This window comes from Salmo trutta, chromosome 26 (assembly GCF_901001165.1).
Source record: "Salmo trutta chromosome 26, fSalTru1.1, whole genome shotgun sequence".
Classification (NCBI taxonomy): domain Eukaryota; kingdom Metazoa; phylum Chordata; class Actinopteri; order Salmoniformes; family Salmonidae; genus Salmo; species Salmo trutta.
Window position 1 is genome coordinate 12,640,501 of NC_042982.1, and position 16,866 is coordinate 12,657,366.

General features: G+C 42.4%; 1 protein-coding gene across 6 annotated transcripts in view; it reads left to right on the forward strand.

The window, feature by feature from the left end:
* LOC115163124 (limbic system-associated membrane protein) overlaps positions 1–16,866 on the forward strand; it is a 1,234,562-nt gene that overhangs the window by 1,209,182 nt on the left and 8,514 nt on the right. For all 6 annotated transcript variants that reach the window (XM_029714758.1, XM_029714756.1, XM_029714759.1 and 3 more), the window contains 3 exons: positions 7,956–8,081; positions 16,436–16,567; positions 16,742–16,862. In XM_029714758.1, the coding sequence (XP_029570618.1) occupies positions 7,956–8,081; positions 16,436–16,567; positions 16,742–16,862 (379 nt within the window). The remainder of the gene's footprint in view (positions 1–7,955; positions 8,082–16,435; positions 16,568–16,741; positions 16,863–16,866) is intronic.

Below are 16,866 nucleotides of genomic sequence, written 5' to 3' on the forward strand. Positions count from 1 at the left end.
GTGGTCTCTGATTTGTAGTGAGACTCGCTCAGGTGGAACAAACTTAAACTTGTGCCTTTTTTCAATGCTGATTTGAATGTCATTGAGAAAAGAGAGAAGTGTCAAATATTTTTTTACACAAACATCCTTTCTGAATTTAAAAGTAATCCTCAAAGTAATCATCTAGTTTTTCAAAAGTATATGTAATCTGATAACAATATTTTTGCTGGTAACGTAACGGATTACAGTTACAGTTTTGTTTTTTGTAATCCCTTACATGTAACGGATTACATGTAATCCGTTGCTCCCCAACCCTGTCTGTCAATCAGACTAAATTGAATAAAGTACCTTGATCCCGTTGCTTGTTTAATCCAAATGACTGTAAAGTACAGGGTTTCAAAGGGCTTGTCTCTGGAGAGACAAGCTAATAGCCTTCCCCTCCCATCCCAGCCTGCACTTTACCTAATCCAACATTATTACACAGAACGGAGAGCAATCAAGGGAAATTGATTACCTGCTCTGATTGCTGGTTTGACTGCCAGAATCTGCGTTCTTGGTGCTTTTAGCTGTAGAAATGTTTTGCCAAAGGGGCAGGTGAACATGGCTTCAATCACGACATGGGGCTTGATTCAATCAGATTCCTGCTAGCCGACACACTGCATAGCTGTTTTTATGACAGTTTTATAGGTGGAACTGCGTTACAGCTGTGAAATCCACAAGCGGGTCCAGGCATTATAGCCTACCTATCGGAGATATTTCATTGGCTGCACAGATTTGCATTGGTAAGAAATCGAACACTGGAATGTGGGATGTAATCTACACCTCAATTAGGCTGATAGAATTCCTCATTATTTTGTTTAATGATTTTCAGTTTGAGGGTCGTTATTTATATATAGCCTACACTTTCTCGTTCTTAACTTCTAACGCGAGTGGGATGGTTGTGGCTTCGTGACAATGACCATATGAGTGTCCACTCACAGATTTGAGAGCTCCAACAAAGCGTTATCCACTCACAGATTTGAGAGCTCCAACAAAGCATTATCCACTCACAGATGTGAGAGCTCCAACGAAGCATTATCCACTCACAGATTTGAGAGCTCCAACGAAGCATTATTCACTAACAGATTTGAGAGCTCCAACGGGTTAGCGCTGAACTGATTGAATCTAGACCATGGTTTGTTATAGGAACCTATAACAAAGTTTTTCTATAGTTTTCACTTGAGGGGGGTTGGATGGAGGATTGTTTGTGAGCGTGGCCATTTACGATAATTTGGTAGTTCACATTGACCAGTAAGATTACATGATGATTAGCTTATATTTATCGCCTCAATTGAACTTGGATTGCACTTGAGTTTGTAAGGTGTCCTCCTGATCTTATTGGCATATTTTCCATAGGTTATTAATTAAGACAATTGATCCGAATGGTCAATGCTAACAGTAGCTGTTTGCTAGTCTAGGGAAATAGCCGTCCTTCTCCAGAAATACACTACATATACAAAAGTATGTGGACACCCCTTCAAATGACTGGATTCATTTATTTCAGCCAAACCCGTTGCTGACAGGTGTACAAAATCGAGCACACCGCCATGCAATCTCCATAGACAAACATTGGCAGTAGAATGGCCTTACTGAAGAGCTCAGTAACTTTCAACGTGGACTGGAAACGGGTTCTTTGGAGTCATGAATCACGCTTCACCATCTGGCAGTCCGACGGATGAATCTGGGTTTGGCGGATGCCAGGAGAACGCTACCTGCCCCAATCCATAGTGCCGACTGTCAAGTTTTGTGGAGGAGGAGTAATGGTCTGGGGCTGTTTTTCATGGTTCTGGCTAGGCCCCTTAGTTCCAGTGAAGGGAAATCTTAACGCTACAGCATACAATGACATTCTAGACAATTCTGTGCTTCCAACATTGTGGCAACCGTTTGGGGAAGGCCCTTTCCTGTTTCAGCATGACAATACCCCCGTGCACAAAGTGGTTTGTCGAGATTGGAAATGGTTTGTCGAGATTGGTGTGGAAGAACTTGACTGGCCTGCACAGAGCTCTGCCATCAACCCCATTGAACACCTTTGGGATGAATTCGAACTCCGACTGCGAGCCAGGCCTAATCGCCCAACACCAGTGTCCGAGCTCACTAATGCTCATGTGGTTGAATGGAAGCAAGTCCCCGCAGCAATGTTCCAACTTCTAATGGAAAGCCTTCCCAGAAGATTGGAGGCTGTTTTAGCAGCAAAGGGGGGACCAACTCCATGTTAATGCCCATGATTTTGGAACAAGATATTCGACGAGCAAGTGTCCACATACTTTTGGTCATGTATCGTAACTTTAAGTCATACAGATAAGGGGTGAACTAAAGCACTGTTTTACAGAAAGTTCCATGAATTTGCTGGATGACTGAGAGCTCAAGAGAGCAGGAAGGAGTGTTAAACCCAAGTTCCTCTAAAAAGGAAAGGTCACCGCCAAGAGTTTCTCCTCCAGCCAGCTGTTGTCATCTCCTCTCTTTGTTTTCTTATCATCTCATTCCGTTTTATAAGGTATTAAATCATGATATGTGTTGAATACAAATTGAATCTGGGGTTTTTGGCACGCCGTCCTGAACGATGCGGATGATCGCCAAGGATAAAAGTACACATTGCCTTGAACTGGCAGTACATTTATTCAAGTTTACTTGAGATAAGAATTATAGCTTGTAGAATTTATAAAGAGCAACAATTTTTCACGAGTTGAAGTCCTGCTCATTGGGCGCCAATGCATTTCTCTCTGCTGGGGCTTCGGTTGGCTTGTTAGAAATACTGCCGCTACCTTTTCCTTTCCCATTGTTTTCTCCTTTCAACACAAACACCAATTATTTGTTTGTATGATTTACGAGTCTCTGCCCTTGTGGAAACCTCTCTGCCCTCCACTGGAACATCTCTAAAGAAAAAAAGCTACATTTGAATTAATCAGGGATTTGTCCTCAAGAAGACCTTTATCTGGCCAGCAGGAACTGCCTCCAAATGTCTCTCCACATCCACACAAAGCCTCGCTCAAAAGTGGCTCCAATGGGCATTAGTCTATTTGATATCCTCTCTCCCCTTTGAAAGTTCAGAGAGAGCTTTAGTTTAGATCATGGAGTGCTGCTGGCGATGATTATGTTGGTGGAGCAGCTACGAGCAGCAGCCCCAGCAGTTCTGCCAGAAGTGCACAATGAAAGGGGCCGAGGCACCCACTGCTCGGTGGCTCTGTGCACCGCAGTATCCTGTTAAAAGTGTGCCATCTCTTTCAGCTCCACAGTGGCAGCCGCTGCAGAAAAAACGCACCCCGAGGTCTCTGATCAAACATGTTGGCATTGCTTTCTTGTTTGTTATTATGAGGAAACTGGCAAACTCCAGAGTTTGTTCGTATTTAGTGAAATACTGATTTGTCATAGTGGTAACTCACATTGACACCATGAAGAATTCAAAGGGACTAGGATCAATGAGTCATAGGTTTATGAGCATTGAAAATGTAAGCGTATGTTTACAAAAACAGACAAACTAACGATGAATCAGATCACAAGGCTCTACTTCCCTGTAACAATATTTTCCTAATGACAGAATCTGTTAGGAGGATTTTTTTTAATTAACCGTTTGGTTAATTGTGTCTGTTCTTTTTACTTTTCAATGCTGCCTTATTCAAGCAGACTCACAATGACAGTGTTCAAGAGCGTACTCATGTTTGTATGTGTCATGTCCTCTGGGCTCTTGAAAGAGGAGTGTAGGCTTATGCATGAACACGTTGACCGCAAAAGTCCCAATCCTGAAGACGCCCACTAAATTGATGGTTGCCTCTCCTTTAAAGACCTTGAATGGACAAGATTGCCTGGCTGTCATTCTCACTGTTTCCGCAGTAACAGATTGCCTCTTTGGGTCAAGGTTTGGGGAGGCACCCAGCTGCCCGTTATGAGCTTGTTTGATGTGATTTTATTACATTTCAGAGGTGTCACAACATTCAGGAGGTTGTTCTGTGTCATCTGAAAGGTTCCTGGTTTAACGACCTTTTTTGCACATCGAGGAAAGTAATTGGCAGCTAGTGCTAAAAGCAGAGCTTAGGGCTGCGAGCGCTTTCCGCTGATTATGCTTTAATGATTCAAATTACGGAAACATAATTGCCTCGACAACACTTAGGCCTGTAACATCAGCGGTCCAAATGTCATGTCTGAACGCGGCAGGATGCCGTGGGTGGAGAGACAGAAGGAGCGATCCGCAGAGGTCAGTTGGTATGGTGGTAGAGTCATTCAAAGAGCTCTGAATTACTGGTGTTCAATGAAATACAAACATCTCTGTTTTAACCGGTTGTAACTTTATACCTAGCTATGATTTGTTATTGATTTGACTATGGAGTACGTCAAAGTGTGGTGCTCTACTTGATAGCAGGCTAACCCAAAGACTTCTGTTTCCACTTATCGGATACGAAATGGACTTTCACAAAAAAACTGCTAATAGGAAAAATAACCGATAGAAGGATATTATTTTGTAAGAAGGTCAACGTTCCTGGCATGATGCGCCTGTATTTTACATAAATAGCAAGTATACTGAACAAAAATATAAACGCAACATGCAACAATTTCAACGATTTTACTGAGTTACAGTTCACATAAGGAAATCAGTCAATTGAAATACATGCATTAGGCCCTAATCTATGGATTTTCCATGACTAGGAATACAGATATGCATCTGTTAAAATAAATAGACCTCATAATGGGCCAATTGTGTTCGTTGTCCATAGCTTATGCCTGCCCATACCATAGCCCCACCGCCACCATGGGGCACTCTGTTCACAACGTTGCCATCAGTAAACCGCTCACCCACACAATGCCATGCACGTGGCATGCAGTTGTGAGGCTGGTTGTACCTACTGCCAAATTCTCTAAAATGACGTTGGAGGCGGCTTATGGTAGAGAAATGAACATGACATTTTCTGGCAACAGCTCTGGTGGACATTCCTGCAGTCAGCATGCCAAATGCATGCTCCCTCAAAACTTGAGACATCTGTGGTTGTGTGGCAAAACAGCACACTTTAGAGTTGCCTTTTATTGTTCCCAGCACAAGGTGCACCTCTGTAATGATCATGCTGTTTAATCAGCTTCTAGATATGCCACACCTGGATTATCTTGGCAAAGGAGAAATGCTTACTAACCTGGATGTAAACAAATTTGTTCCCAAATTTCTAGGGAAATAAGCTTTTTGTGTGTATGGAACATTTCTGGAATCTTTTATTTCAGCTCATGAAACATGGGACTGACACTTTACATGTTGCGTTTATATTTTTGTTCAATGTAGTTTGAGACATTACACAATGCAGGTGTGAGACATTTTTGGCTGGGAATACCTGTTGTTGTCATCCTCTCTCTTTCAACTGGAAGGCTCATTTCATGCATAGTACCTTGAAATGGTTGTACGTGCGTGCGTGCATGTGCCAGGCAGAGTGCGATAGTGAGAATCTTAATCGGCTACCAAACTAATTCTGTTCTAGTTTCTGTGTGTGTCTCTCTCTCTGTCCACCATTTTCAGCTAAAGATGAGTCATAGCTAGATTAAAAGGCTGTGGCTTGAAAGTAAACACATTGATCAGGACATCTGTGACACTGGAGGTGCGGCTGGGTTTCTTTACACTTCTCTGAGGTTCACCATTCTGGGACTTTGATCATCCCTACCTCCCTGGGTGGTTTGGCTCGTCAGGAATCCAGGAAAAGCCTGAAGCTGACTGTCAGGTTATATTATCATATGGATTTCTGATACAGCAAGCTCCTTCTAATGATGTTGTAGTTTCTCATGCTTCCAAGGCTTTGAAGTTTTATTATCAAAGTTGAAACATAGGTTAATGTATTTGCCTGATACATTTGTATTTGCGTGATACATCTGTTTTCCACTTTTTTTCTAGGATCACTTGATCTTTAGGATATAAGAAGCTGACTCAAAATGTGATTATGTTGATGAGGTTGGAAAGAAAAAATATTTACAATAATTTGAAGAAATGTGAAAATGCTCAAATAAAAAATGAAGGAAAGAAATGTTAAAAGGTGATACTACTTTTCTCAGCCTGTAGATGAAATCATTGATGTGTTTCTTGAAAGGCAAAATAAATGTTTTGGCAGAAGCTAAAGCTACGATTTGATCCCATCTAACCAGGAACGGCAAATTATTTCTCTAGGCTTCGTGTGTAAGATCGACCTCACACAATCCCTTGTATGTCGCTTTAGAATCCTGGGCAGCCAGGGAAAGAGTTTTTCAAAGAACTGCCCTTTCAAATATTGTTCCTTGAAGGCTGACCCATGACTAAGATTGCAATCCTTGCTGGGAGCTATAGCCACTATGTTGAAATGGTTTAGAGTTTAGACTCTTTATTCATTTGACTCATGAACCGCCTCGACTATTTCTGTTTAGAACGTGACAGGGTTATCTGTCTGGGAGCTGTTGTTTTCTCTCAAACTAATTTTTATCTGTGCGACTGGCCTGGTTTGGATTAATGCTCGGGTCCTCATTCAGCCAATCAGAGCATTGATATTTCCAGCCCGCTTCTTTGAGAAAAAGCTATTGGATTCCCTGTCACTTCAATCCTTCCCTTATCGAAAAACACATCTTCACTTTCTGTGGTCATTTGACTCACGCAATAACTCTGTATGGCTTCATTTAATGTTGTTTGGCAATAAAATAGCTATGTTGTCAGATGTCATTAAAGGGACAGGCTGTACTGGCCAAGGAGAGGGAATCTAGAGGAGAGTATAAAGCATCAGCTAAGGGATGTTGCATGGTTAGTATCAGTATAAAAACAGATATTTTGGGCGGAGGCAATATCCAGAGGCACACTGATGTATTGATTATTCCTCTGTCATATTTGACAACATATAGAACATGTTTCCCACGTTGTCAAGTATCAAACGGGATGGCAACTACAAGTTTGACTCACCTTGACTGCAACACGGCTTATTTTAGGTGACATGAGAATGCTATAGAACATGTTTATTATACCTGAGAGCGGTATATGGACATATGCGGTATATGCGCAGTTGTAAGCATTGAGCTACTTGTTCAACTTCTACGATAAAATGTTTCTGTATTACTCTCTATGTATTTTGCCCCATTCATCATTTACAAGTCATTGATCAATAGTTTCTAGCAAAGATATGCGTATACAACACCTCGCCTCCGTCCACCCATAGTTTTGAAATTCACAATGATGTCTGTATGCCCTCTCTGTGCACTCAGATTGATTACAATTGAATTGCTGACCAATGTGAAAATGGAGTGCACCTCGCTTTCTTAATTTGTCCGAGCAGTTTTATCTGAGTAATACGTTCCCTGTTTTATTTGTTTAGGTGCAGAGTAAATCAGAATTGAGAGGTAGAAGGCCGATTAAACATTGCATTCAGATGACAAACGTTCGGCTTTCTTTGAACATCAGTCAAAGTCATGCACCTAGCGTTTCAGTTAATTTAATCTTTTGGTGGGTAATGGATTGGGTTGAGGCACAGAAACTCTTTTCCATTTGAAGTTGCTTCTTAACTTAACTTTCCTTTTCTTGTTGAATTAACATGGCAATACTTTTGAATTCAAACTTTTGCATTCAACTATACTGAAAACTGGACATGTAGCCTATTCCACAGCAACGAACGTATTGTAAAGAATTATGTTCATGCCACAGCCGTTTGCGTAATGTTGTTGATAATTGCTCATGTTGACATTTGACATGTAGACACAATTTAGCAGGATTTGAATATTTCATAAACCGTACACTTCATTCACTGTAATGCTACACTGCGGTTCCTATTCTTGCCTTCGAAAATCCATTACACAGTTCTTAGGAAGACTCGAGCCCTACCACAGAAAAGGCTTCTACTTATATTAGAACAATGTATGTCTGTTTTTACAGCCACTATATCTACTTTAGATGAAATGTTACTCTCCATGTTTTTACTACTACATTAATAAACAATGACCAATGGCACTTTCTCTTGCAGTTCCGGCAAACATTTACAAAGTTTCGGAAGACATCACCGTGAACGAAGGCAGCAACGTGACATTAAGTTGTCTAGCCAATGGGAGGCCAGATCCATCAATCACCTGGCGACTGCTCAATCCATCAGGTAAGAGCCAATAAGCACCCAGAAGCATTTCACTCTTATCAAAGGGCAGCATTTCGTCATTGTTGCTTATCACTGTATATCTGTGTTCTCAGACATGAAGGGGAGGGATGAGGTTGGGAGTTGGGCGAGGGTTCCTGTGTTTAAAATGAAACGTGGTATTCGTCCTTGTTTCTCCATGTTTTAGGATTATTTGATGTGCAATCCTCCAGTCAATTCTTTAGGTTACGTTTATTTCAGGGATACAGGATGCTTATTATTTCTGAGAGAGAGAGAGAAAGAGAGTGAAAGAGAGACAGAGAGAGCGAAAGGAAGAAAGAGAAAGGTAGTAGACTTGAAGAGAGGGAGAGTAAATGATGTCCCGTTGCTTAATGTTGTTGTCTCCATGTGGATGTGGTCAACACGGTCGGTTTGCGCTCGTTCCCCAAAGGTAGTGATCATCTCATGGAGTTGTGCCTGCCTGAAGAACACCTACACATTACTGAGACACACCTGCTGCTTCTCACATTCCCCTTTCATTCAAACACAGAACTGGATGATTTGACAATGCAATGTCTTTCAAGTGAAATCCCTCTAACGGATTGCAACAATGAAACCAATATGTTGTTGTGGTTGCTCTAAATCGAACCCTTACAGCCAATTATCCCAGGAATTTTATTTTCCAATACTCCATTTTGAAATCGTAATGTTTTGCTATCAAACTGCAGCTCAAACCATTGTGGTGCATAATTATTATAGATTTTTTTTACTTTTAGTGTAGTGATGTATAGCCATTGATTATTTAAGAAGATAACTTATAAATGCCTAATGAGCTTAGTTTAACTGTTGGGCCCTTTTTAGAACTCAAAATATAAGCTTGTTTTTCTCCATTGTTTGTCAACAATGTATTTTGTAAGCAAACACTGCATAGCTTCAAAACATGGTTAAAACTATAATTTTGATGTCATCGATGGCTCTGTCTATGATTTTGATAGTGGTTACAAGCAGATCATTATTTTAACATTGGAGTGTTTGCTTCTAATAAAAAGCAGACGCAATGGAAAAGTAGAAAAACACGCAGTCCCCACTTTTCCATCAGAGTCAAGATTGATATTATTCTTTCAGACTTGTCAGATTGACAGAGGAGTGCCTCTTCATTATTCTAGCAGAGTATAACAGAGAGCACAATTGAAACATAACATGACTTAAAATGATGTATTGGATGAAAGAACTGTCATTTTCTATTTCAGCTCTCCCTGCATGGTCTGGGATCTCCACTATTCGCTTCCCAGAGTTCCAGACAGAAACCATGACATTAGTCTGTTGTCTCCCTCCCAAATTCTAGCCCTTCACCTATTTTCCTTCCTGAAAAGATGCAGATACGGGGACAATGCAGGCTTAGCAATAGTATGTGCTATTTATTCAGATATTTTAGAGATGTACACATTGTACACACATTGGGATTGGAAGTAAGAAAGTGTCAGCTATTGTATTTTATGCCAATAATTGTATTCATTGAGGACGTGGGATGTTGTTGTCCCTGATATTGACTGGGAAGCAGAACATTGCTGGGCTCACTGTGTGTGGGGATGTGATCAATAGAGCAAGGCGCACAGCGTCCGTTCTCTCTGGGCATGTGCTCTGCCTCAGTGTGTCTCCGCCCCACCCAATGTTTATTTCTGAAGTGTATCTGTAAAGGTCACAGGCGGGGGTGGAGGGCACCACACTGAAAATGCTGCGAAGAAAGTGGAACTCTTGGTAAGGCAAGGAATCTTTCAGTGCACACTTCCCGGACCACCAAAATGGAAGTCAGACAAGTATGAAATATACATGCCCTTTTGGTGCTCCTCATATTACACGCTTTGGGCTAGGGGAAGCCACTCACAGACATCGGTGGTACATGGCTTTTTGAGGGGGAAAGCAATGTTTTTGAGGGGAATGTTTAAGTATGCGAATAAGAGATCTCATTAAACGTGTGATCACTCACATCATTGGATAATTCAATAACTGAGCGCAGTTAATTAATGTTAAATTATGCATTTGATGTTCCCGCCCCTGATATAATGCCTTTTGGCACTCATGTAATGCTGCAGGGGTATAGCCAGGATCATCCTCCGCTCTACTGATGAGAACGCACACACCTGGACAAGCAGGGAGGATGGCCTCCCAACATCAAGACTTATTCTGGCACATTAATTGTTCTTGCAAATTGGTTTACATCTTGTGGTGTACTTTGTTGAGGAGAAATGTACTTGATACGATTGGGATGTGTTGTTGTCTCACCTGGCTATCTCAAGATGAATGCACTAATTCTATGTCACTCTTGATAAGAGCGCCTGCTAAATGACTAAAATGTCAAATGTACTGCACATTAGTAGACATCTCGTCAAACCAATGAACCATTATGGTCAGACAGGGATGTTAAAATCAGATTAGATTCAAATGATTTCTAAAACAACATCCTAGCCGTTAAATAAGAGTGTTCTCCCATACTACTCTGAAACCAGCCATGCTCCAGTGTGGACTGGCCATAAGGAAATTCTGGCAAATACCAGATGGGCTGGTCCATCTTTAACACAGTGGGCCTGTATTAATAGTTGCTGTTTTTTAACAAAATGATAATTATTTGGATAATCATGGGAGACTCGGGCCGGTGTGGGGGGCCTTGAGGGAAACAATGGGCCGGTGTGGGGGGCCTTGAGGGAAACAATGGGCCGGTGTGGGGGGCCATGAGGGAAACAATGGGCCGGTGTGTTAGAGATGCCCGGATCTATTTCTGGTCAAAGTCTGTCCCTGCCATTCTCTATACTATGAGTGACTTGGACTAGGTCTCAACAATACACCACTCATCCCTGTCCACCACAGCTCAGCATGCTACACACTCCAGAGTCCCCACCTCTGTCAGCCCTGAGATTGAAGTCGAGAACTTCCCAGAACTAGTCACACAATCCCAAGGTCCCTGACTTGCATGTTCATGGAAGGCTCACTGCTCCTCCGTGCTCAGTGCAGGAAACAGGCAGTGCCTTGCTGACATTCTCCAGGCTGTCCCTGAGAAGGCTGTGAACTGTGAGATGTGACAGGCCCTTGTCAGGGTGGCTCAGGTTCAGCCCTGGCAGCGTGTGTGACACATGTAGAGGGCTGCTCGTGGGAGGGGATTAAGTGCTCCCCCCAGGGATCAGAGACAGAGAGAGAGCTCCACATCTGGCACTGCAGCTGATCCCAGACCTGTCCACTGTCACCGAAGGTTTATCCTGTCCACACACACACACACACACCATTAGCACCACCCAGCCACACTGAGTAAAAAGAGGCACACTTGTTGTTGTGTGACTCTCTCCCATCATCACTCTCAGCTCCCCCTCCAGGCCTTTGTGACCACAACATGGTGCATCATGGGATGTGCTAAGGGTGATGTGACCTGAGTGTCCTTGGTCAACACAAAGAGCGTGTCCCAAGGCAACCCTATTTGACCAATCCATAAAGACTCAGGAAATTAGAAGCCATGCTGGAATAATGTGTAGTCTATGATTCGATAAAATAGATTTGTTTATCTGATGCGCTGATCAGCATGATACGGCAAGCCTGCACTAATGGGAATGATATCTGTAAAATGGTTTTGAGCTTTTAGGTTTTTATCTAAGAGTGGTCTTTCACTGAGGTGAAAATGTTTCCCTAAAGACCTCGGTATATGTAAGCATGGGGTTGTTTTCATTTAGGTTGGCCCTATAACTGCTGATGTGACCAAAATAATGATAAAGATGGGTGGTGCTTCAGCTCAGTCATTTGTTCATTATCTTCCCACTAAGAGTCTTAAAGAACAGGCTGGGGTAATTATGTATTGACCCCTCATCATCTAAATCAGACAATGGCCTGACGAAAAGATTGACTCCATGGGTTTGGGAAAGATAAAGTCGAGCGTTTTTCCATTTGACAACACTTAGAAAGTAGCGGAGACAAAAGAAAATAAATGTTGCAGAGCCATTTTGGACACTTCTCCCCAAGTTCTCCTCAAATCAACTGCTTAACATAAATTAGTATTCACAAAATAAATCTAACATTTCGCATAGTGGTAAATGATGCTCATGAATAATGCATGGCCATGCAAATGAGCATTTAGTTGCCAACTGCAGTTGCGCTGCTACCTGATGCTGAGTCTCTCCTCACTGATGGCTTGTGCTTTGATCACTAGTGTCTCAAATCTGCCTTCTAATTCCCTTATGAAAGGTCTGTCCAAAACACTGGCTCGCGCGCGCACGCTCGCTAGCTCGCACACACACACACACACACACACACACACACGCACACACACCCGCACACACACACGCGCGCGCACACACACATGCGCATGCGCACACACACACACGCGCACACACACACACACACACACACACACACACACACGCACACACGCACACAAACACACAGTTGAACTACCCTGTTCAAGGAAACATGTCATCAGAAATATAAGGGCTCTTTTGGCTAGGCGGGCATTCCGTGCTGCAGTACGAGGCTCAAACGTGAGTGGAATTTCTGTGACTCCATGCTAATGTGACCAGGATTAGAGTTGACCTACCCAGTCCCATCTGATTCATTCTGAGATGAGTTATATGCTGCTGCAGGCTCTCAGCTCCCTCCTGGCAGTGGACTCTGTGCGTGTGTGTCTGGGGGAGTGCTTGGGAGGTGGCAGTGGGTTGGGGACACAGGTCGGTGGCACCTTAACTGGGGAGGATGGCTCATAGTAATGGCTTGAACGGAATAAATGGAATGGTCTCAAACACATGGATGTGTTTGAATCGATTCCATTTACGCCATTCCAGTCATTACTATGAGCCGTCCTCCCCTCAGTAGCCCCCTGTGGTTGGAAGTCCTCTCCTTCTCTGTTGTGCCTTCACCATAATGTAGTTGTTTTCCCAAGAATTTAAGGCCATTCAATTGTTGAGACAATCCCAAAGTAATACGGCTCAATGCAAATAACCTTTCACCACACATTTATGAGTGTGAGGCTCACGGACCACTGCACTTTTATGTTGCTCCCCAATCCTGTTGCTAGATAGCCCTAGGGTCGTATGCCTTTTATTCAGAACTAGAATTTGTTGGAAAATAATTATATGCCTTGTCTTTCATTGTTGCTGGCGCACAGGCAACATGATAAATTAAAGCATGGCACAAGCAAAATTGAGCTTTTCATCAAAGTTGAATTTTAAGTGCCATTTTCATAGAGAAGTTTTTAAGTTCCGTTTTCATAATAAACACCGTTCATCATAAATGGGTGAGAGTCATGAAGTGGAAATAGTTTATTTAATTGTCATAGCTTGTCATGCGTTTGCAGCTTAGCAAGATAGATACAGGGCCTATCTAAAGTACATCCGGGCTCAAAGCAAGTTAGAGAAGTGTGGTGCTGAATGTCTTGGACCTTAAACTTTTGCCTGTATTCACAATAAGCTGAAGTGAAGGGGGGATGTTTAGCAATGCTAGGCAGAGCTAGCCGTTCAACAGGATGGTCTTGGACAGTTCTCCTAGGGGTCTGTCTGCGTCAAGGGAACATCATTGGCTGTTTGTTTTTAACATAGTGAGCCCAGGACTTTAGGGGGAGAATGGTAGAGAACACCTATTCATGTCTTAAACTTGTATACCCAGTCAGAACAGGATATAGGCATAGACACACTCTCTCGCACACACACACACACACCTCAGTCTTCCATTTTCTACAGTTCACACACAGCCACGAACAAAAACATACACACCCACACAAACTATCGATGTCTGTGATTTGGAATTTCTCTCTTTCTTTCCCACTCAAGCTGATTTATTGCTCCGACATTCTAAGATGATTATGTGAAGTAAGAAATGTGCACTCCATGCTCTCCCACCTCATTGGGCTTCTCACTCACTCACTGGATTAGCATAGAGTTGTATGGCTGTGCCATCATGGGATTTTTGCATGTGCTCCAAATCAATCACTTTTCCATTCCCCATGGGGCCCATGGAAAACAGTGACGTATGCCCGCTGAATCCACACAGAGATAGAATAGCTATAGAAACAGGTTCTTTCCTGGTGAAGGTAAGCCTATTTTCCATCGTTACTTTGTTTCTGAGAGTTAATACTTGAAGTGTATGTAAAGAGATGAATGTTTATCAAGAGGCTGCTCAAGCCTCCTGGGTGACATTTTTTGTTTAATAGAGTAATGAATTAAACCAAAAAAATCTGGTCATATTCACGACACTGTTGTTTCTGGACCCTGCTGAGTTATTGACTTAATATTTCCAGTTCGCTTGTAGTAAAAAAAGTTTCATTATTCTAATCATTTTGGTCATACTTTATTTGGATAGTCTGTAGATCTGTAAATGGAACCCTGCTTGCTAAGGTTACAGTCAGGGTTAGGTTTAGAATAAGGGTAAGGGTTAAGGTTAGGGTTAGGTTAAGGTTAGAGCTTGGGTAAGGGTTAGTAGATAGTATACATTTTACTGATAGTCTGTAGAGCAACTACAGATGGACTATCCAAATAAAGTGTTACCTAGATTGATTCTGTAAGTAAGCTACAGCACTGTAGATTGTAGCCAAGCCATCTTCTTCTTCTCTCTCTAGCCCCTCAAGAAATATCTATTCAGGTGAAGTCCAACTGCCTTAATGATAAAACGATCAAGCAGCCACAATACATTTCCATGGCAACTGATTTCAATCCTACTTTTCCAATCATGGCGTCCTTTGTCCACGATGAGCGTGTTTGATATGGCTGCAGTGGTCATGCTAGGAGGACCCTTTGATCTGATCTGCTCTTTTCATAAGCATCGGAACTACACCAGACAATAATACCAACCAGGGAAACAGAGGCGTAGCCATAGAGATCCTGCTAAATGACTAGTCAATGATTAGTGTTCTAGTTCTATGGGCATAGCACAGGAAGAGCTTGATACATTGGGCATGCAGCTGTGAATGCTGCTGCGTTGCAGTTTGAGACTTGAAGTTGAGGTTGTTAGGTATGTTTACTGAGACCACATTTCGGATTTAGCCACAAACAAATCTATGAGAATAACTTGAGTCTCTAATAGGAAAAATGTGATATGTCAAATGTTGTATTTTTGTTGTGTTATTTAAGACAAGGTAGGTGTGTGTTAGGTTCTAAATAAACAGAGTAAAAACTCACGGACGATTAGTAAAGCTCAAACCAGGTTTATTCACCCAGTGGGTCACACAGCTGCATAAGACAAAGACATATTTACACCAGCACTGGTAAACCTTCGTCCTATGCTGAGTCTCCTCCTTTCACATCTGGACAGCCAACACATCTCTGTTGCTAGACAGGACTTTAGTGATGCCTGTTCTTTCTCATGTCATCTGACCTGACCTCGGCCCAAATTCCTCACTCCTCCCGAACTGACGGCTGTCCTGGACTGTGGCCCTTCTCCTCTCCGTAGGATACCTGATGTCTAACAATAACATGTTCTGGCAGAATGTAAATGTTCTGCATTCCCCTCTCTCCCTCAGTGACATGAATAAGAATATTTCATATTTTTTAAGTTTAGAAGTCAGAACCCATCAGTGTTCACAAAGCAAAGAAATTGTTTTGCAACAGCCTTACATATCCAAGTTCCAGGGTTGTTACTTAATTTCACAGGGTAGAAGAACTTGCTCCCTGAGTGTCAGCTCAGTTGAGGCGTGCCCATTGTTTTATTTAGTCGGGTTCGGTGGCATTTGGAGGTTTAGCTGTTTTTGTGTGTGTTTTTTTTTCAGACACTGTCTCTGTCTACACATTTGAGGGGGTTGGGAGAAACATGTTGGTTATAAGGTTAAATATGTCTCAGGAGTCTTCATGCATTCACTGCAGGCTATTGTTCCTATCAATCAATATCCATTTAGCAATGCCAAGAGAAATGTTGATACAGTACATTTGTGAACAGCTTTAGTCAATGTTAACCCATGGTAGCTTCGTCAATGCTATCCCATGGCACTGTATGTAGCAATTGTACCGGTATCTAATCAACCCAAGACAGCACTGCAGAGTCAGCGTCTTATCCACATGCTTGGCATTCTCCTCATCCTGATCAAACCTAGATCTGACTGAGAAATATGTCCACATTCTGAGTAGATAGGCTAAATGAGAGAAACTCAGGAGACACACGTGACTAATTAAGGGAACTGCTGTTTCAGGTTCGTCTATTTGATGCTCCATTTGATCCAAACATTTGGTCTGACATTACTCAGGCTCATTGGAAGTAGCAGAGCTGCATTGAACAGTGTTCTGCTTTTCCTGGAAGCTATTCTGTTTTCCCGTTGTCCTCCATTCACTCTCTCTCTCTCTCTCTCTCTCTCTCTCTCTCTCTCTCTCTCTCTCTCTCTCTCTCTCTCTCTCTCTCTCTCTGTGTGTGTCTCCCCACAGCCGATTCTCTAGATGGGGAGGAGTACCTGGATATATCTGGGATCATGAGGAACCAGGCGGGCCGCTACGAATGCAAAGCCAGCAATGACGTGGCCACACCGGACGTCAAATATGTCAATGTTGTCGTCAACTGTAGGTCAATTTTGGGGGGGCAACTCCTGTTTCTCCTGGCCTTATGTGTTTTATAATGCCCAGTTGTTTTTACTACATTGAGATTCATGATATGTCTTTCATGAATTGATGTTTGGTTTTATGCAGAGAGGAAACAAATATAACCAAGATGAACTATTGTGATTGGATCCTCAGATCCTCCCGCCATCAAGAATGCCAAGAGCTCTGAAACCCAGGTGGGCCATAAGGGGGTTCTTCAGTGTGACATGGTCGCAGTGCCCAAACCAGAGTTTGAGTGGTACAGAGATGACAAGAGGTAA